Source organism: Canis aureus, chromosome 36, assembly GCF_053574225.1.
Source record: "Canis aureus isolate CA01 chromosome 36, VMU_Caureus_v.1.0, whole genome shotgun sequence".
Classification (NCBI taxonomy): domain Eukaryota; kingdom Metazoa; phylum Chordata; class Mammalia; order Carnivora; family Canidae; genus Canis; species Canis aureus.
In genome coordinates, this window is record NC_135646.1 from 21,929,495 (window position 1) to 21,951,189 (window position 21,695).

General features: G+C 37.7%; 1 protein-coding gene across 1 annotated transcript in view; it reads left to right on the forward strand.

Moving 5' to 3' along the window:
• The window catches only part of FTCDNL1 (formiminotransferase cyclodeaminase N-terminal like), a 159,315-nt gene that overhangs the window by 34,130 nt on the left and 103,490 nt on the right, over positions 1 to 21,695 (forward strand). Inside the window, 1 exon segment of the mRNA XM_077884894.1 lies at positions 19,321 to 19,522. Within this exon segment, the coding sequence (XP_077741020.1) occupies positions 19,321 to 19,522 (202 nt within the window).

Genomic DNA, 21,695 nt, shown 5'->3' on the forward strand with positions numbered 1-21,695 from the left:
TGGCAGCTACTGTACCTCATGATTTAAACATGGACATTTCTAATTAAATGAGAGCTCAGCTGCATTCTTAAACTAATTTATAACATTTGATTTGAAATGTAATAGCTTCAATCTTCATCTGATTAAAAACAGTCATATACTGTATATGGTTACTATTTTGATGCTGCAACATGCAGTTTTTATTTTTACATTCCCCTTTCTACACAGCTGTTCATCTAATATCATCCAATTTTTTTAATTTTTTTTTTTTTTTTGGTTGTTGTTGTAACAGCATGCTCAGGCATTCTTATGAGGTAGAAGTATTCAAATTCTAGGACTTTACTGTTCTCAGAACAGTGAAGGGATGTTTTTCACTTAGGGTAATCCCTTCTCACAGAAACCAACTTTAGGATAATACGTTAACTAACTTTCTTTGAGAGGAAGGGCAATGGAGAACATTCTAGTGACATGAGAAATAATTAATGTTGATATGTGTAATTCATGTATGCTTTATATGCAAATGTCCTGAATAATATATTTCAGAACTTTTTTATAGCAACTGTAAGCTTGCTTTTAACTTAAGGAATGGTTTCTGAAAGTGGGGTTCAAAATTGATGTTCAGAGGCCTTATAAATAATGTCAAAATTATTTGCAAGTTTTATGCATGTTCATTTGTGTATATACACATATGCACAAACACATGTAATTGTGCATCTAATTTTAGTTTAAGAACTTTTAGGATAATGGACACAGCAATACAGAGGCTCAGATGTGAGAGCACTGTGAGTTTGAGGACTTGCAAAGGATGTCAGTGTGGCTGGCTGGAACTTAAAGATGGGTTGGAATGAGAGAGGCATTCCTGGGCATGTTAAAAAAAATGAAGCTTCAGAGGTAATTAGAGGTCAGAGCATGAAGTCCTATATTGCAAGTTGAGGAGTTTAAACCTTATACCAAAGGCACTGGGAACCACAGAAGAGTTTTAAGCAAGAGAGTGGTATGATCAGCTTTGAATTTTAGAAGCTTACTCTGCCTACATATTAGAGGATGGACTGGAAGCAGGCAAACCAGTTTGGAAAGGTGGTGGTGCCTTAGGTAATACAGTGGAGAGAATGGACAGAAACCATAGGATGTTGGGGGTGGAAACAAAGCAGTGGTATGTAAGTGTCATCACTTACAAATGATGTAAGAAAGGGGATTTGGGGGGAAAGAAAGTGAATACTTTTTTACATGCTGCCACTTGGCAATTAGATATAAAATGGAGAGCTAGGGGACACAGAGATCTAGTCTCTATTTATTTAAAGCTTACACTTTTCCAAAAATATTTTGGACTTCAGTTTTCATTTTCAATAAAAAACACATGTGACCTGTTAGGCTCTCTTTCATTTTTATCTGTATTATGTCTCTAGAATTTTTCTTTCCTCCCTTTTCCCCTTCCTCCCTGTGTCCTTCCCTCTCTTCTCTCTCTCTTCTGTCCTCCTTCCTTTCCTCCTTTTTCCTCTTTGTTATAATCCAAGTGATACACACATGTGGCTGAAAGCTGACTATATCACAGGGTTTGTTCCCAAAACTCTAAGAACCTACATAACTCCTCTTTCCCTATCACTTTAATTCGCTTCTTCCCAAAGCCAAGTGCTTTCAGCCCTTTGGCCTTATCATATAGGATTCAACTCCAGATATCTAAATGCCAACTCATATTGGTGCTTTCTTGGTTTTTCAGTTTTAGGCATTGTCTGTTGACTTCTCCCTGCAGAAGGTGAGGATTTCTCTTCCTTTTACCACTCACCCCCACCCCCAACATACACACACTCACAAACTCTTCTTAATCTTCCTTCTTCCCCATACAATTATGTCAAAATTTGGATAAATATTTAATGGCTACATTATTATAGGTATGTTAAACATTATTCACAATGAAGTATTCAGAATGTTGTTTTCGTTTTACCCTTTCTGCACAACTTTTTCTTTTGGCTGGAATTGATCATTATATTTTTGATTGTTTATTGACCTAGTTTTTTATATACAATCAATGGTTTAACCCCAACCTCTCTGTTAATAATGACATCTCTCCACACATTTAGATTGATAGAACATTCAATACATGGAATGTTCTATCTGTTTAATCTCCTTAAGGAACTGTCTTCTATACCTTTCTGACCTGTTCCAATCTAGACCAGTTGCCCTCAATTTGTTGAGGATAACTGTAATCATGGAATCTCCCTTAACCATCATCCTGGGTGTTCCCTTTATCTCTCTCCATGTTGAATACACTGGTTACTAAATTTCATATCTTCTCTTTTTTGTCCCCCTTAGGTTATGTCCTTGTTTTAGGGGAACATATCTTCTATTTACTTCTAAAAAGGGGGGGGGGCGAGTATATTTTTGAGACCTTGCATGTCTGAAAATGCTATTATTCTATCATCATACTTGTTAGTTTGGCTAGGTATAAAATTCTAGGTTAGAAATCATAAGCCTTTATTTTGCAGACATTGTATTATTGAACTTTTATTTTTATGTTACTGTTGTGACCTTTAAAGCCATTATGATTCCTAATCTTTGTATGTGATCTGTCATTTCTCTCTGGAAGCTTGCAAGATCTTTACTTTGTTTCTAGTGTTCTGAAATTTCTGTGATGCACCTTTGTATGGGTCTATTCTCATTTATTATACCAGATATGTGTTAGGCCCTTTGAATCCTTGAAACTCTTGTTCCTCAGTGACAGACAACTCTTGAATTGTTCCACTGATGATTTCTTCCATTTTCTCCGTTCTTTCTGGAAGCCCCATTATTTGGATATTGGAACTCTTGTACTGATTCTTTACATTTTTTTCCTCTTTCCCCCATCACTTTATATTTTTATAATACTTTCTGGAAAATTTCCTCTATATTACAGCCTTCAGTAAGTCTTTCATTTCTTTTATATTAATTTCCAGATGCTTTTGTATACTCTCTGAATGTTTTTTTATTTTATTATTTGCAATAACGTCCTGGCCATGTCTCATGAATGCAATATCAGTGAGTAATTTTTTTATGTTTTCTTCTTCCTGTATTGTGTCTGTTTTTCAACCCCTGCCCTCACTGTCACCCCCAGGTTACTTGTTTGTTTAAAAGGCTTTCCCGGATGTCTGATGATTGTTGGTTGGTGCTTACCCTAAGAGTAGACACTAAAATACTGGAGTGGATATTTTCAGTATATAGGTGGAGTTTGTCAGCTGTAGACTCATCTGACTGGATCATTTCTTTGATTACCCCCTAGATCAGTAATTTTTGGTCTTTCTTCTTGGGCTGTTCAAGTTCCCCAGAGAAGGATCTTCCAGTCTTGAGGGTAGACACAGCTACGTTTTAGGAAATGAATTAAGGAAGAGGGCTAGTAGAGTCTTAGCATTTAGTTTGTAATAGTCTCTTAGCTCCCCTCTTTTTATTACTCATCTCTGCCCTCAGCTCTGCCCAGTATTCCCTAGCTGACATGCCCTGGTGCCAGATGCTTCTTGTTTTCTGCCAGGGTGGAGGCAGGGCACTTGCCTATCAATGTGGAGGTGGGGTTAGTATCTAACAGCTACTTAAACAGAATTCCCATGAGCCTCCCTGTTTTGAGCTTTGCTTTTATCTTCCATTCTGAAGTGGGTCTGCCGTTTCTGATCATTATCAAGTATCTGTGGCATAAGTCAGGTTCCTTCACTGCTGTCCTTTTGCTGCCATGGGCCTACTAAATCATCTACCACTCTTATATCTGTTTTCCAGGTTCCACACTCTTATATCTGTTTTCCAGGTTCCAATGCTATTGCCTGCTCTTCCATTTGTTTGAGTGAGTCCTCGCTTTTAGAAAGTATCCCTTTCCCATCTTTTTCCTGGGGTTTTAGGAGGAAGTGAAAGTAAATGTAAGAATTCATACTCTCATCTTCACTTGGAAGTCCTTACTTCTGTAATTCTTCTCGATGATTTTTAATTAATTTGGATCATTCAAGAACACTTAAGTCACCTGATTTGGAATCAGTGGTAAGTTTACAGAAACATATTTTTTGTCTTATGTCCAACTCAATATTAAAGATATTTAGTCTCAATTTCTGGGCTTTTATACATTTTTTTAATAAGCTGTGGATCATACAGCTTCCTGTATGTTTTCCCCTTTTTCCTTACTCAGTGTTTTTACATGTGGGAGCCAGTGTTTCTGAAACATGACCCTGTTTTCCATTCACACATAAATCTTCATGAAAAGGATTGAGTGAAAATGTGGGGGAGGGGTCAGGGCAGAAGGGGCTCAGGCAAGTTCTCCCAATAATTTTCTAGTGAGAGTGGGCTTACCTAACATGTAGGCTCATAGCATTCAGCTTTAAAAGTCTGGACTATAGCTATGAATTTTATAAATGATATGGAAACTTGCTTTTTGTTTTATGTCATTAATCAGATGAAATAATGTTTGTACAGTGCCATATAAATTGACATTATTTAGAAGATTGAAAAGATGAGGTGCTAGCTTAAGTAAGTTATATGAATAAAGAAATAGCTCATACATGATTGATTTTTAGTTTTTTGATTTACCTTAAATTATATAAAACATTAATGAATTTGATTAGAAATATCAGCCTTGTTAGATGTTTTTTTGAGTATCTTTATGACTTGGAGGACATGTGCCATGACAGATTCACACGATGTCAACACTTGTGTGATAGTCTTGAGACCCTTTGATTACCTTATTACAGATTGTCAAAACATGGGCTGATCTGGCAAATCAGGCACAACTTTCCCTTCAAGAATTTTCTACCCTGATTCTCTAGTTGCTATGGAGATTGCCTTATAAAACAGCCCTGGATTTGGTTGAGATTAGTCAATTTAGATGCTGGATTCTGATATAATTCTCTCCATCATCAGCAATGCCCTCATTGCCATAGTATAAAAACAGTGGTTGATTTTACAAGCATATGTTAACATAGTTTTAGGACATAGCATTTAGTTTGAGAATTTTAAGTATACTGGCACTGTATTTTAAGAAAACTGAAAAAACAAGGGATTATGAATTAGGAAAGTACTTAATTGATTTAGTACATTTTGATTACAAAGGAGAGGGCAGCCCCAGTGGCTCAGCAGTTTAGTGCCACCTTCAGCCTGGGGTGTGATCCTGGAGACCCCGGATCGAGTCCCACGTCGGGCTCCCTGCATGGAGCCTGCTTCTCCCTCTGCCTGTGTCTTTGCCTCTCTCTCTCTCTGTCATGAATAAATAAATAAAAAATCTTAAAAAAAATTACAAAGGAGAGTTACCAGATTATTCATAAATGCATATTGCTATGGGTTTAATAAATGCAACAGGATTGTATCTACCAATATAAATGGAGGTACTAATGAGGAAGGATAAGGCCAAATGAGAGAACTGGGATAAACTAACCTGTTTTTCCACAGCAATTAAGGAGGAGCCCAACCTTATTTGAAAAAGCTGCACTCTTTTCTTTCAGTTTGACTCTGTGGTAACGTGAAGTCCAAGCAAGTTAACACCCTGTGGAGCAAGCCATGACCAGTTGAAGGACCTGAGCTAGTAGATGCATACTCTCACCTTTTGTTCTTGAGATGGACAATTCTGAGGCCCATTCTAGCAAGACCAAGCCTCAGTTGCTCACAATGATGACTAGCTTGATAACACATCCTTGTATTGACTCTCCCTCTTTCCCTGTTTCACTCTTGATATATATTGAATAGGATTTATTGCAAATATTGAAAACAAAATTACTATAAAAATCTTCGGATGAGTGAGTGGAATGCATGAAATCTTTGCTGCCTGGCTGCATGATGAAGCCATGGATCATGGTGGGAGACATTAACATTCACCCTTTACTAGTAAAGGTATCCCCGGGGGGCTCTCAAAGTTTAAGGGCTCTAGGTTTTCCAATTTTGAGTAGTTATTTATAGTACCCAGTGATTGATTTTATGTGATCACTGGTGGTGATTTAGAGACTGTGAACCTAATAAGGGATTTATAGCAGGTGACTGATACCAAAGCTAACTTTTTGAGACCTTGTCCCCAGATCTTAGCAATTCTTTTTTTTTTTTTTTAAGATTTTATTTATCGGGGATCCCTGGGTGGCTCAATGTTTTAGTGCCTGCCTTCGGCTCAGGGCGTGATCCTGGAGTTCCGGGATTGAGTCCCACATCGGGCTCCCTGTATGGAACCTACTTCTCCCTCTGCCTGTGTCTTTGTCTGTCTGTCTCTCTCTCTCGTAAATAAATTTAAAAAATCTTTAAAAAAAGATTTTATTTATTTGAGAGAGAAAGTGTGTGCAAGTGGGGGGAAGAACAGGGGGAGAGGGATAAGAGGACTCCGCACTGAGCATGGAACCCGACTCAGGGCTTGATCTCAAGACCCTGAGATCATGACCTGAGCTGAAATCAAAGGTCAGATGTTTAACTGACTGAGCCACCTAGGTGCCTCCTGATCTTGGCAGTTCTTTTCCTGATTTCCTTTTCCTTTTTATCCCTGCTTCCTAACATTTGCAGTGACTTCTAATGTCAAAGTCACTAGGATTAGAAAATTCTGAAGAAATGACATAGTGATGCTAGTGACATTGGGCCTGTAAAATGAACTACATCAGTCCAAGTCTGTCCACACCCTTGTGTATCCACCAGCCCATCTCCCTGCTCTCCATTGGTCAAGTGAAGGTGTACTTCTTCAGGAGACCCAGAGCATGTAATGATGTAATGACATAATGTAATGATGTAATATAACACGGTTATAACATTGTTATTAATTAGATCAATTATCATTTAATGTTTGATATTAAAATTCATGCATTAACTCATTCCCCAGTTTTAGTTAACCAAAAACATATAGTAAGATAATATCTTGAGATATTAATTCCTGTGTGCTTCTTTCCCCCATAGCCTATGCGTGACTATTTCCTGGACAATCTGAGTTACCTGCTACCTTGAGGGGTATAGAATTTTTATAGTGGGAGTGAGAAAGTAGCAGTCGGGGATGCTAGGGTGGCTCAGTTGGTAAAGCCTCCAACTCTTGATTTTGGCTCAAGTTATGATCTCAGGGTTGTGAGATGGATGGAGCCCTGCGTCAGACTCCATACTGGACATGGAGCCTGCTTAATTCTCTCTCTCCCTTTCCCTCTGCCATGCCTCTCCTTCCTCTCAAGAAAAAATGAAAAAAAATTAAGTTCATTTTTGGATTTTTGACAACTTAAAGGAGAGGCCTCGGAGAAGCAGTGCATAAAGTTTATACCATTGCAATAGAAAAAACAAGGGAGGAGGCCACCTCACTCCCTGCCCAGAAGAAGATGAGGACTGGGGTGGGGGGTTTGAAAGGAGGATGTTTGTTATAAATAGTATGCTCTTTCCTTTCCCAAGTTTTGAACCAATTTTTCAGTAAAGAAAAGATGAGAAGAGGAAATACTAACTTAATACTGATGAAACTAACATTGACAGCTGAGCTTACTCAACCAGAGAATTAGATAGACTCATCCAGCCCATTACAAGCAGCCCTGGACAGCACAAGAAGGCTTTTAGCAAGGAGGAGTGGACCAGAATACATGTTTCCTTCTCACAGCTAGCTCCTAAGAAGGAAGAAGGAGGAAGAGTTTGCCTATGCAAACCAACTTCTCTTCCAAACTCCCCATCAGGGAATGAAATTTAGGAGGAAGAGAGGCCAGTGTTTATTTCCTAGGGCTGCAGTAACAAAGTGCCATACACTGGGTGGTTTAAACAATAGAAATGTATTTAAAAATTTTTTTAAAAATATTTATTTATTTGAGACAGAGAGAAAGCAAGCACAAATAGAGGGAAGGAGCAGAGGGAGAGGGAGAAGCATACTCCCCACTGGGCAGGGAGCCTGGATGTCGGATTTAATCCCAGGACCCTGGGATCATGACCTGAGCCAAAGGCAGGTGCTTAACCAACTGAGCTGCCCAGGCTCCCCAAATGACAGAAATTTGTTATGTCATAGCTCTGGAGGCCAGAAGTCTGAGATATAAGTATCAGCAGGGTTGGTTCCTTCTGAGGGCCATGAGGGTAGGATCTGTTCCTTTTTGGTTTTCAGATGGCCCTCTTCACGTTCACATGTCATTTTCTTTATATATTGTCTATGTCCAAATTTATTTCCCTTTTTTAAAAGATTTTATTTATTTGAGAGAGAAAACAGGGGGAGGGGCAGCGGGGAGGGAGGGAGAGAGAGAGAGAGAGAGAGACCGACCCTCCAGCAGACTCTCCACTGAGGGCAGAGCCTGACACGAGCTCAAACTCACCACCCTGAGATCATTACCAGAGCTGAAACCAAGAATCAGACACTTAACTGACTGAGCCACTGTAGCGCCTCTGAAATTTCTCTTTTATGAGGACACCAGTCATACTGGATTAGGGTCCCAGCCTACTCCTGCATATGACCTCATCTTAACTAATTTTATCTGCAGTGACCCTCTTCCCAAATAAAGTCATATTCTAGGGTTCTGAGGGTTATGGCTTCAACATATGAATTTGAGATGGGGCACAGTTTAACTCACAACAGCCAGCAAGACCGGCAGAACTCTCTCCATCTAGAAATATCAGTAGTGAGCAAAAAACATTTCCCCCCCCCAAAGGAGATTTAAAGAAGTGGACGTAGGGTCTCCCTTGAGAGGTGGCAAAGAGCAGAGGGACTATGGGAAGGACACTGGGAGGACTTGACCTGTTAAAGGAGCACATGGTAAGAGTTAGGGCTAGGCTTGTGATGACTGAGAGATTATTGAGTATGGTTGGTGGTCAGTGACCAGGAAGATGTGTGGGAGCAGAACATGCACAAGGAAACCAAACTCACTCATGTAGACGTTTTTTTCTTTTCTTTTCTTTTTTTTCTTTTTTCTTTTCTTTTCTTTTCTTTTCTTTTCTTTTTTCTTTCTTTTCTCTTTTCTTTTCTTTTTTCTTTTCTTTTCTTTCTTTTCTTTTCTTTTCTTTTCTTTTCTTTTCTTTTCTTTTCTTTTCTTTTCTTTTCTCCTTTCCTTTCCTTTCCTTTCCTTTCCTTTCCTTTCCTTTCCTTTCCTTTCCTTTCTTCCTTTTTTTCCTTTTCTTTCTTTCTTTCTTTCTTTCTTTCTTTCTTTCTTTCTTTCTTTCTTTCTTTTTCTTTTCTTTTCTTTTCTTTTCTTTTCCTTTCCTTTCCTTTCCTTTCCTTTCCTTTCCTTTCCTTTCCTTTCCTTTCCTTTCCTTTCCTTTCCTTTCCTTTCCTTTCCTTTCCTTTCCTTTCCTTTCCTTTCCTTTCCTTTTTCCTTTCCTTTCCTTTTCCTTCCTTTTCTTTTCTTTTCTTTTTCTTTTTTTTCTTTTCTTTTTCTTTCACCAGTTGGGGAGCGTTGGTTGGGTGAAAGAGCCAAATTAACTCTTTGCAGCTGTGAGTAGTGGGCTTTGTATTGAAGGCATTACACAATGATGATATATTGGCCAACAGAAAGATTTCTTCTGGCAGAGCCATTCCCAAGGCTTTGCTATGTCCCATCTGAACCCTTCTTTGGGGCAGCCCCAGCTTCTCAATAGCCTCCTAGAAGGCAGTAAGAGGTCCTAAGAGGAAGAATCTTTAGGAAGTGACAGGCCCAATTCTATCCCACCTATGTACTACATATGTATGTATAGGTGCCCATGTATTTTGCCAAGTTTTAAGAGGTCAAAATAAGGATTTTGGAGCTGAATAAACCTGAGTTCAAATTTCAGATCTGCTATTTATTTGCCAGCTGATGTTAGGAAAATGTTTTTGTCTCTTTTATAGTCTCTTTTTGTTTTTGTTCTATTCAGTGGGGAATACTATCATCCTGCCAGGATGATTTTGAGAAATAATGCCTGGATGTAAAGGTCCTGGTACACTGCCTCCCACCAATAAGTAGCTGTCACTGCTTGTAGCGATTCTCTGTGGCTGTGTGGAGGAGGGTGTTGAGTGGTGGGGGCCCAGGCTATTCCCTTCCACCATAAAGGGAAAGGATCCCTCAGTTCCCTTTTGTGTTAGCAGGATTCCAAATAAGGCCTCTTTTGAGAAAAAGGATTGCAGGGCAAGATGTTTGAAAACCTCTTGGGCAGGAGATCTCTAAAGTGCTTTCATCTCTAAAATTCTAAGTTCTATAGCAGATAGCTTCTTCCTATTGGTTTTTCTTTGCAAAATAATATTCAGTGCCTATTTTAAACAAATACTATGAAGTTACATGAAGAGGTATTTGTGAACATCCAGATAGTATCGGAGTGCCTATTATCTTTCCATTTACCATAGTTAATGCTATTGTGACTACCAGAGAAGTGTAATAGAGTACCTTCCCCTAAGAAAGATGGGGTAATGGAATCTGTACCTGAAATAATCAGAGAACACCATAGGACAGATTAAAATATTCATATTACTGAATACAGCATAAATAACATATGCTAGATTGCTCAGGAAAGTGTAATTCTTTAAATGAATGATATGTCTGCACAACGTGGTAATTATCTCAGCATATGCCCTACACGAGAATAACAAGCTTTTGTATATACATCCCTATGAAAGTATATGTCATATACAAGGAAATAACAAAATTCTTGGATGTGAAAATATATATAACATGTACCCCCAACCAATGTACTATATATTTTTATGGATACCTATTTCTCCATGAAAGTATATGATATATGAAGAGTTTAGAGACATGTAACTCTTATGTTTATAATAAAGATAGAGGATGGGTGAATTTTTTCTCTATAGCTGAAAAACAGACCTAGAAATCTTGAAAAACTTACTCATGTTTTTCCATCAAGACAGAAGCAGAATGAAAGGCTTCACAACTTTTTATTTATTGGATCTTGCCTAGGACTTTTATTAATTTTCTTTTTCAAAATTTCAAGTGTTCCATGTAAGGTTAAAGTTCACCTCTGACCATCATCCCCATTCCTGGTTCCCTGAACCCTTCCCTGCCAGGTTATGGTGTGAGGAGCTTTTGGACACTCTGAATTCAGAATTTCTTCATGTTTTTGTTTACAAATATGTACATACTCATAAACTCAATATAGTATTGCTTGTGTGTGTTTATAACATAAATGCTTTCAAAATAGAACTTTTTCATTCAGCAAGATATTTTAGAAATCTATCCATGGTATTACATATAGTTCTAGTTTGTTCCTTTTAATTTCTTTTTTTAGTTTATTCCTTTTAATTGCTGTATAGTATCATGGTATGGATATATCACATTTTACCTGTTCCTCTATTTGTAGACATTCAGATTACTTCTCATTTGTCCCTACTATGAATCATGCCGCAGTGAACATTCTTGGATAGTCTTTCTCGTGTACAAATGCAAGAATTTCTCTAATGGAATGGAGTCATTAGGTATAAACATTTAAAATATTTTGACAGATTAATTTTTACATGAAAATCAACCAAGTGTTTACCCTCATTTCTTCATCCTTATTTCCATAGGATGGAGCAAGTTTTTTCTTTGTACTTTATTTTTTATCGCCATACCAGTGACAACTCAGAGACAGGTGGAATTACTATTTCTTAGCAAGTCCTATTCATTTTGAATCATAGATGCTTTAATCAGTGAATCATTATTAGTAAGCTTATTTGTCCTTTAGAAATGAAACGTGACAGAGTAAACGGTAGCATCCAGAGATGTACTGTAGAGTTTTGTCCACCTCCCCCAAATTATTTTCTGCTACTTCAAGAAAAAACAGGCAACAGAATGTGTCAGTAAAAATGCAATTTAGGAATTACACTTGATCTCGTTTTTTCAGCCTGATGTTTCTTTTCTTTCATCATAAAGATCAGCTGCATTTTATTTTTTTTCTTAGAATAACATCCAGTTCTAGTCAGCATGTTTAATGTACTTCTCAATGATGTTCTAGCATAATAAATTTTCGTATCTCGTGCATGTGTACATATGGTAAAAATTTCTTCAAGTTCTAGCCATGTGGGGGAGGAATATTGTGGTTGCTTTGTTAATGCAGTGTTTGTGTTGGAGCGGTTAGGCCCCGCGCTTTAACTCTCAGTGCTGGGCGTAATGAGATGGCTTTGATGGTGGCGGAAGAGTCTAGTGGGACGTCCCAGCTTCACACTTCAAAGCAGAGCATATGGGGTGAATACTGGGTAGCTTCGTGCTCTTTGGGGATGGATGATTGGGAGACAATTCCTAACAGCTCTGTTTGAGGAAGATATTGGAAAAGAAATGTCTATCTTTAAAATAATCCTGAATTGCAAAGAGAGAAATGTCCACCTCCCCCCTTCCATGGATTGAACTAAGAATATTTTTCTCCTAGTCTGTACTTAATTAGAGGCGGTGCAGCATCACACTACTATGCTGTATTTTCAAATGACTTCTCTTTCAAAGGACTGTAGTGAGATGAATGGGCCAGTTTTATTTTAGGTATGTGTATGAATTTAGGCAAAAACTTTTAGGGCTATCTGTTTTACCATCTGAGAGATTTTTATGGCTTCTGGTAGAGAATCTTTTTTTTTTTTCTTCTCATTAAAAAATACATAAATAAAAAAATCAACTAAACAAAAATCTCAGCTATATTAAGAGAGCTAGACTGAAACTAGAGGATGCTTGTAAGATTTCAAGTCTAGCACCCAGTTTAATTTTTAGATTCTGTGCTTCTTTCCCTTTACTTGTTATTGGGTCTGAGGTGATGGGGTTGAAGTATGCTCTTTTTGATTGCTATGTACTTATGAAAAAATTTGATTCTTGTTTGAGTATCATTAGAGTTCTGATTTAAAAATAATACATCACACATCGTATTGTGGGTCAGAGGAAAGAAAATTTGTCTATTCCTAGAAGAAAGGAAAAGTCAGACCTGAGTTTTTTTCTAATTGTGCCTTTTGACTGCTATTGAAAATATAATAAAATTGAGCTCATCAGTTATGTTCCTTGAGCTGCTGAAATGCAAGTCTGTTTAACAGTTAAATTTTAACTCCATTTTTACCAATAGTCCTAAATTGCTCCTAAAAGAAACAAAAGCAGTAGGGAAAGGGGCAATATTAAATACCACTGTAAATATGAAGCGTGTTTTAGTATAAGGCAGCCATATCCATTTAATTAAGCAGATTCTTAACTACTGTCTTTACATACAACTTTATTGTATTTTCTCTTTAAACACTACATTTCAGCCACATGTTTTTCTCTGAGTCTATAACAGACATTTTGTTAAGAATATGAAGCATAAGCTTCTCATTCCATGGAGTTATTCTCATTGCATAGCTCCTCCTTTGCAAAGAGGTATAACTAAACTCTCTAAAGTTAAGACTCTAAGTGATAAATGTACATGTATAGAAACGACTAAAATTCATTTTTTAAAGATTTTATTTATTTATTTTACATACAGAGAGAGAGCCAGAGAGCACAAAGCAGGGGGAACAGCAGAGGGAGAGGGAGAGGAAGAAGCTGGTTGGTTCCCTGCTGAGCTGAGAGCCCAACTTGGGGCTCCATCCCAGGGCCCTGGGATCATGACCTGAGCCGAAGGCAGATACTTAACTGACTGAACCACCCAGGCACCCCTAAAAATCATTTCTGAGTAAATAAGATCAGCCAACCATGAGGGTTAAAATATACTGAAAAAATATTGTCATTATCGGCCTTTTCAGAATAAAACTAACGAAAATTGAAAGATCAAAGCTGTTAATGATGGAGGTAAAGATTGCCAAAAATGGAAGAAAAGTGAAAAAATATTGGTCTTTTAACAGGGCACAATTTAGGAAGCTACAGAATTTTCCTTTGCCTATTTTAAGACCAGCATGATGGTATCATATTCTTTCTGCACAAGGTGATTCAGATGTTTTCCTTGTCTGACAGTACTGACTGGTTCAGGGAGCCCACGTACAAGTGGTTTTGATGGCTGCTGATGGGACCAGTGTTCTGGGGACAGCTTATAAAACATGAAAATAATGGTGGAAATGGATCCCATGGTTTCTCACCAAGGATACATTGGGTCCCCACTGCTGTTAAACCCACTTCTCACTTTGTTAGCATAGGGACCCCTTACTGTCATTTGTATGTTTGGAATGGAGCCCACTTTTCCAGGTTTGCAGTATCTAGTACCTGCAAAGTGCTTAGGAATTCAAATTCAATTCATTCAACCTAACAAATGTTGATTAATGATAAGGCAATGCCTCAGGGAGTATGAAACCTAGATAGAGGAATGAAAGTCCACGATTAACTATATAATACAAGTAGATTAGATTTGATGTTAAAAAATACATCCTATAAAAGCTGTAAAATACTATGTGAACACAAGAGAGAGAGAAATGAATTTCAGTGGAGGGAGAGTACAAGTATGAAGTAAGGATTATTAATTAGTTCAGAAGTTCTGGTTTTTTTTTGGATTCACTGAAAGTGCTGGAAGTCCTCACTCTGGAAACATTTGACTTCACTGTAGAGAGAGTGGTGACTTTACAAGAAATGCACACAGAGCTGTTTTTGTTTTGTTTTGTGTTGTGTTTTTGTTTTTTAAAGATCTTATTTATTAGAGTGTGAGTGCACAGCTGGGGGGGAGGGACAGAGAGAAGGGGAGAAGCAGGGAGCCTGACATGGGGTTCCATCCCAAGACCCTGAGATCATGACCTGAGCCAAAGGCCGATGCTTAAGGACTGAGCTCCCCAGCCACCTCAGAACTGTGGTTTTAAATAATAATGCACTTACCTGAAAACCAATGATTTGGTTCCCACAGGCTTGAGCTCGATGTATTCAGAATTTTTATCTTCTGTAAAAGACCTGTTTGATTTGCATGATGTGCGCATTTGAAGTTACGTGGGATGATTTTAACATAGATAATTGTGAAAATAAAATGATAAAATTAAAACTAACTCTTCTGAATATGTAATTTATATCACAAATAAAATAACTTACTAGTAAGCTTCTGACTAAATTTGATGCTCTTCTTTAAAATGCAGGCAATCTAAATTTATTTTTCAGCAAAATTACAAATACCCACCTGTCATGGGCTCTTAAGTTGCAATTATTAGAAACACAAATGTTATTTCCTTGAATATAAGGAGTGTAGTGTACTCTCTCTATTACTAACTATCATTTTGGCTTTGGTTGTCTTTTCATTGTACTTGAATAATGAAATATTTCCTTTTCTGGCTTCATTAAAGAACAAAAATTAAGTTGGATTCCTTCCACATGATTTTGTGTAGAAGACATAATGGAAGAGGAGTGTCGTTAAACTATTCGGGGATTTCTAGTGAGTGAGGACATACCAGTCCGGGAAGGTAGTCAGAACTTCCAGAATTCAGAAGAGTGGTGTGGGCTTTCAAGGAGAAAGGCAGCTATCGTTTACTGAGTCCCATGCAGCAGGCCTCATGCTAGTTGCTTTTCTTAGCTTATCTAATCTTAATTTCTTCATTTATTCTATGGAGTAATTTTTTCACTTTCTTTTTTCCCCTTCCTTTATTTTTCTCTCCTTTCCTCCTCCTTTTTTCTTTTCCTTTGATTTTACTAAAGTATTTTAAAGCAAGTTACAAAGATCATGTCACTTCACCCCTACATATTCAATACATATTGCTAAGCACTGTGGACATTCTCTTAATTACAGTGTCATCATGCCCAGCAAAATGAGAATTCTCTGGTACCATCTAATATCCAGTGTATAATCCAGCACATGTCATCCTGTGCTGGGCTGGTATGAATCTGGATCTACACATGATTCATGCACAGCATTGATTCATTGTATCTCTATCAGTTTTTATCTAGATCAGTCCCCCTGTGGTCCTTTAGTATCTTAATGTATCGTAAAGAAGCAGAGATCACTTAGTAAATTTGGGAGATTGTCTTTGTGGTGTGTACAACCTCATGGGCTTCCAATGCTAGGTTCCCAACCCAACTCAAAGGAAGAACATTACCCAAGATTTCATACAACCCAGGGGTACAAAATGTCTTTTAATATCCTCCACACTTTACCCCTCCCATCAACATTGCAGCCTACCTTAGAAACAAAAACCAAATAACAAATCCTAAAATTGCAGTTGGATAGATTTCCTATGCTTATTGTGGCTAGCGGCCCAATCTTAGCCTCTGATGTTCCATAATAACGAAGGCTCACACTCCTGCCATCCCAAGGCAATACCACCATTCTCTAAATACCTAAATTTTATACATCGCAGACAGTATGTGTTATCTCTTTCCTTGCTTACTGGGGACTGTAATTAGTCCCATAAAAAGATGCCATCAGCAGCAAACAGAAGTCCTCTGAGGCAATTCCCCAGAAAAAAATTGGAAAGCAATTCTGTAGTCTGCCTTGGAAGATAAGGTTAGAGACAGAAAATCCAGATGTAAGGAATGGAGGAAGAGGATGAAAACAAGTTGTCATCCAAAGTAGCCACCAGGGGTGCCTGGGTAGCTCAGTCAGTTAAGTGACTGCCTTTGGCTCAGGTCATGATTCGGGAGTCTCTGGATGGACGCATGGAACTGCATTAGGCTCCCTTGCTCAGCAGCGCGTCTGCTTCTCCCTCTGCTCCTCATCTCGCTTGTGCTCTCTCTCTCTCTGGCTCACTCTCTCTCTTTCAAATAAATAAATAAAATCTCTAAAAAACCAAAAAAAACAAAGTAGTCACCAATAATGTTTAAATATTAGACTTCCTTACAGAATATCTGGATTAGTGTTTATCCAATATAACTTTCTGTGATTATGGAAATGTTCTATGTCTGCACTGTCCAGTAGGGAGACTACTAGCCATGTGAGATTACTAAGTACTTGAAATGTGGTTAGTGCCACATTTAACTTAATTTCTAATTATATTTCATTTATATATTTAAATTTTATTTTTAATTTTTACTTTTTGATTCTCATTTCTCCCACTCCCCCACACTCTATCTCTGACAACCAACAATGTGTTTATTCTCTGTATCTGTGAGCTTGTTTTTTGTTTGTTTGGTGTTTTTGTTTTTGTTTTTTAGAGTCTATAAATAAGAGAGATCATATGGTATTTGTTGTTTTTCTCTGTCTGATGTATTTCCCTTAGCATAATACCCTAAAGACCCATCCACATTGTTGCAAATGGCAAGATTTCCTTCTTTTTTATGGCTGAAAAATGTTACATGTGTGTATCAGACATAATTTCTTTATCCATTCATCCATCGCATAATTTCTTTATCCATTCATCCATCGATGGACACTTAGATTGCTTCCATGTCTTGGCTATTATAAATAATGTTGCAATGAACAAGGGGGTGCAGATATCTTTTCAAGTGTTTTCATTTTTTTCGAATAAATACCCAGAAGTGGAATTGCTGTATCATATGGTAGTTCTATTTTTAATTTTTTGATGAACCTCCATGCTGTTTTCCATAGTGGTTTCACTAAATTATATTCCAATTTTAGTATATGTGCTTCCAAAGTGAGCACTGCACTAAATTATATTCCCACCAACAGTGCACAAGGGTTCCCTTTTCTCCACATCCTCATCATACTTGTTGTTTCTTGTCTTTTTGATGATAGCCATTCTGATAGGGATGAAGTCACATCTCATTGCGGTTTTGATTTGCATTTCCCTGATGATTAATGATGTTGTGCATCTTTAAATGTGCCTTTTGGCCATATGCAAGTCTTCTTTGGAAAAATGTCTATTCAGTCTATTCAGATCTGCCCATTTTTAAATTAGATTGTTATTTGCTATGAGTTGCACGCATTGTTTATTTATTTTGGATATTAGCTCCTTATCAGATTCATGATTTGCAAATATTTTCTCCCATTCAGTACATTACCTTTTCATTTAGTTGATGGGTTCTTTTGCTGTGCAGAGCTTTTTAGTATGATGTAGTCCCACTTTATTTTCGCTTTCATTGCTTTCGCTTTTGGTGTCAGATTTAAAAAATCATTGCTAAGACCTACCTGAAGGAACTTACCTATGTTTTTTTTTTAGAAGTTCTATGGTTTCAAGTCTAACATTCAAGTTTGTTTTTTTTTTAAGATTTATTTATTTATATTAGCGACAGGGAGAGAGAGTACATGCCAGTGGGGTCGGGGGCAGAAGGGGAGAATATTCAAGCAGACTCCCCACTGAGTGCAGAGCCTATCTCGGGGCTCAATCCCATGACACATGAGATCATGACCTGAGCCGAAACCAAGAGTCAGACAGTCAACCGGCTGAGCCACCCAGGTGCCCTACGTTCAAGTCTTTAATCCATTTTGAGTTGCTTTTTGCGTATGGTGCAAAATAGTGCTCTAGTTTCATTCTTTTGCATGTGACTGTCCAGTTGTCCCAGCTCTGTTTGTTAAAGAGACTGTTCTTTCTCCATTGTATGGCTGTTCTTGGTTCCTTTGTCCTAAATTGATGACCACGTATGTGTGGGTTTACTTCTGGGCTCTCTAGTCTGTTCCCTTGATACATGTATCTGTTTTTATGCCAATACTGTACTGTTTTAACTACCATAGCTTTGTAATAGAGTTAGAAAGCAGGGAACATGATGGCTTTAATTTTGTTCTTCTTTCTCAAGATTTCTATCAGGGTTTTTGTGGCTTTATACAAATTTTAGGATTGTGTATTTTATTTCTGTGAAAAACTTGGTTGGAATTTTGATAGGGATTGCATTGAATCTGAGGATTGCTTTGGGGAGTATAGACATCTTAGCAATGTTGAGTCTACCAATCCATGAGCATGGAATATCTTTCTATTTTTGGGTATTGTCTTCAATTTCTTTCATTAAGGTCTCATATTCAATATACATATTTACCTCGTTGGTTAAATTTATTCTTAGGTATTTTATTCTTTTTGTTGTAGTTTTAAACAGGATTCTTTTCTTTTTTTTTCTTTTTGATGGTTCATTATTAGTATATAGAAATGCATTTGTGTATTGATTTTGTATCCCACAATTTTACTGATTTTATTAGTTCTAACAGTTTTCTGATGGAATGTTTAGGATTTTCTATATATAATATCATGTCATCTGCAAATAGTGACAACTTCATTTTTTTCCTTTCCAATTAATTTAATTAAAATTTAATAGTACATGTAGCTACAGGTTCCAGTGCAGGTCTGGTCCTTTTACTCTTAACTATTTCTTTTTCTTAACAAAATGCACAATTTGATGCTGCTATAAAATTGTTTAAAAATTGAAGGCACTGATTTTATTAATTCTTGTCATGAATTTTCCACATGAAACTAGATTTGTGATGGGTTGGAGATTTTATCCACTTCGTACAAAGACAAGCTTTTACCATGTAACTAACTTCAAGGGAAAATTAATTATACCCAAACTTTGATTTTTAAACATTGTATAAGTTATTTGGTTTAGTGGTGATGATTGGAAAATATTTAAGGTACTCTTAGGATTGGTTAAAATGGTAGATTTTGATGTTAAATATATTTTACCACAATAGAAAATTATATGCTCTACTTTTTATTGTGTTTGATTTCAGTTTAATTTTGTTAAAATATCCCACTGCCTGTGGGTCTTGCTGAGAATTTGGTCCTGCATGTTCCTGGCTGTGATGTGTTTCTTCTTGGTGAGGCTGACCTGCCTGAGAAGTACATTCTTGTTCAGAGAAGGAAGCAACTGGACTGGTTTATAAGGAGGGATTTCAGTGCTCTTGAATCTGACCTGGGATCTGCACCTGCCTGAAGATGTGGTTTCACAGGTTCTCGGTATGTTTCTGTTCTGCTTTTGTTTTGTATTGTTTTTTTTTTTTTTAAGAATTTTTATTTATTTATTCATAGAGACAGAGAGAGAGAGAGAGAGAGAGAGAGAGGGGCAGAGACACAGGCAGAAGGAGAAGCAGGCTCCACGCAACAAGCCTGATGTGGGACTCGATCCCGGGTCTCCAGGATCACACCCCGGGCTGCAGGCGGCGCTAAACTGCCCCTGCTTTTGTTTTTAAACTTACTAGAATCCTGAGGTCCCCTTTGTTTGGTCTCTCCCACATAAGCAGAAGGGTTTACAGTTGGGGACTCCTTGAATCAGGTGAGGTTCTTCTCTTGGCTTTTACTCTCACCCATGCTTTTATAAGCTGACTGGAGATAGTCTGGAAGCCCTGGTAGTATATTTGAAGAGAGGCCCCCAGGAGTGATATAATCAGGATCTTTAATGAGCCCTGCAGCATGGTCACTGATGACAGTGGTTGCAACTCCTGACACTGGGGAAGGTGCCTGGAGGCCTGCTGCTGTGTCTACAAGTGTGAGGTTGTTTCCGGGGCCGTGATGGGGGCACTTGAGGGGTAGGGGCTTGAGTAGAGGCTATTTGAACTGGTAGGAAAGTCTTTGAGTACTTAAACATCCAATGTAGTCAAGTGGATGCTTACAGCTTGAGAACAGGCTCCTATGACGTAGAGAGCAAACACCGGGAATGATATTCTCTCTTCCCTTGGATCTCATCAACTTTTGCCTCTCTCTGCTACTCCAGTACTTCCCTGTGCTTAGGGTTTGCCTTAGGGAAAGGCAGTGCCCTGCTTCAAAACCCAGCCCTCATTCCCTGCACTTTTCCATCCTACTGCCATTTATTTGAGTTTTAATCCTTTCCTTCTCAAATATCTTCTGTGAGGGTCACAAATTAGTAACATTTTGGTAGTTAATACCTACCTAGCAGTTGTTAAAATACTAGATCCCCAGGAACAAGAGGTGGGCAGGCACATTTCCTTGTGGCACAGCTCTGCTGTGGTTGCATATAGGTCTTGTGCAGAATTCTGCTCTCAAAGAAATGATACCTATAATCAATTAGGGTAGAACAATGAAAAAAGCAGAGGCTGTGAGGATACGCTCAAATCTTGGCCTGGCTGCGAACTGGGCATTAATCTCGGTAAGCCTCAGTTCCCATATCTATAAAATGGGCATAAGAACTGTACTCCCTCATAAGACTGTATGGTTGAAATTATATCTGTGAAGTACTAGATACGATACTAAAGGGCCATTTTTTAAATACACTGTAGAGAGATTTATTAAAGAGTGATTATAAATGTTTTTCAGTATTTAGTTATGGAAAAAAGGAAGAAACTAATTGCTCTCTGCCAATTTTAACCTCACATATTTTCCCACAATTTGTCTCACAAATGTAGAAGTGTAAGTTTTGTAACTAACTTTCAGAAATCTGTTTCCTGGTTTCTAATTTGAGCTCATTAAAGACTGAAGGAACCTAACTGCAGACTAAGTCATTGCGGTGCCAGGTGACTGGGATTGGTCAGGTGGACAGGAAGTAGAAATGAGGGTTATCTGTGTTGGGGCACAGAAGAACTGGCTTTAGCAGTAGGTTAAGCAGACTCTTGAAAAACTTAATTCTTGTTTTTGTAGTGCAGTGAAGATGAATGGGTCAGTATTTGGGAAGAACTTTAACCTGATAGTAAAAGTTAATCTGAGTTAAATGTTCATATTACGTCTCTTAGGAACAAATTTGGTTTGTAATTATTTAAACCAAAGTGGATGTTGCTTCCCAGTCTCATGAAAGAATTGCTTATGGTTGAGATAATCTGTGTCTCTACTCCATCATTGCCTATTTTACATTGTTTGATTTGAAATGGTCAACCCTTTGGGATTTCTAATTTCTTCTTCATTTTACTCCACACAGAGATCTGTGATTTACATGAATAATTTCATCAACATCTGCAAATCCTAAGTTAAAACTTTAAGATGCCAAAATTGGCACAAAAAATATTTAAAGATGGTATTTTAAAGGTAATGTTTAGTGCTGGGAAAGATGTAGTTAGAGGCACTCATGCTGCTAATGGTAATATAAAAAAAGCCTCCTGGAAGTGAGTCAGTGATATGTATCAACAGTTCTAAAAATGCATATAACTGCCTTGTAGGAATTCCAGTTCTAGTGATAAATCCC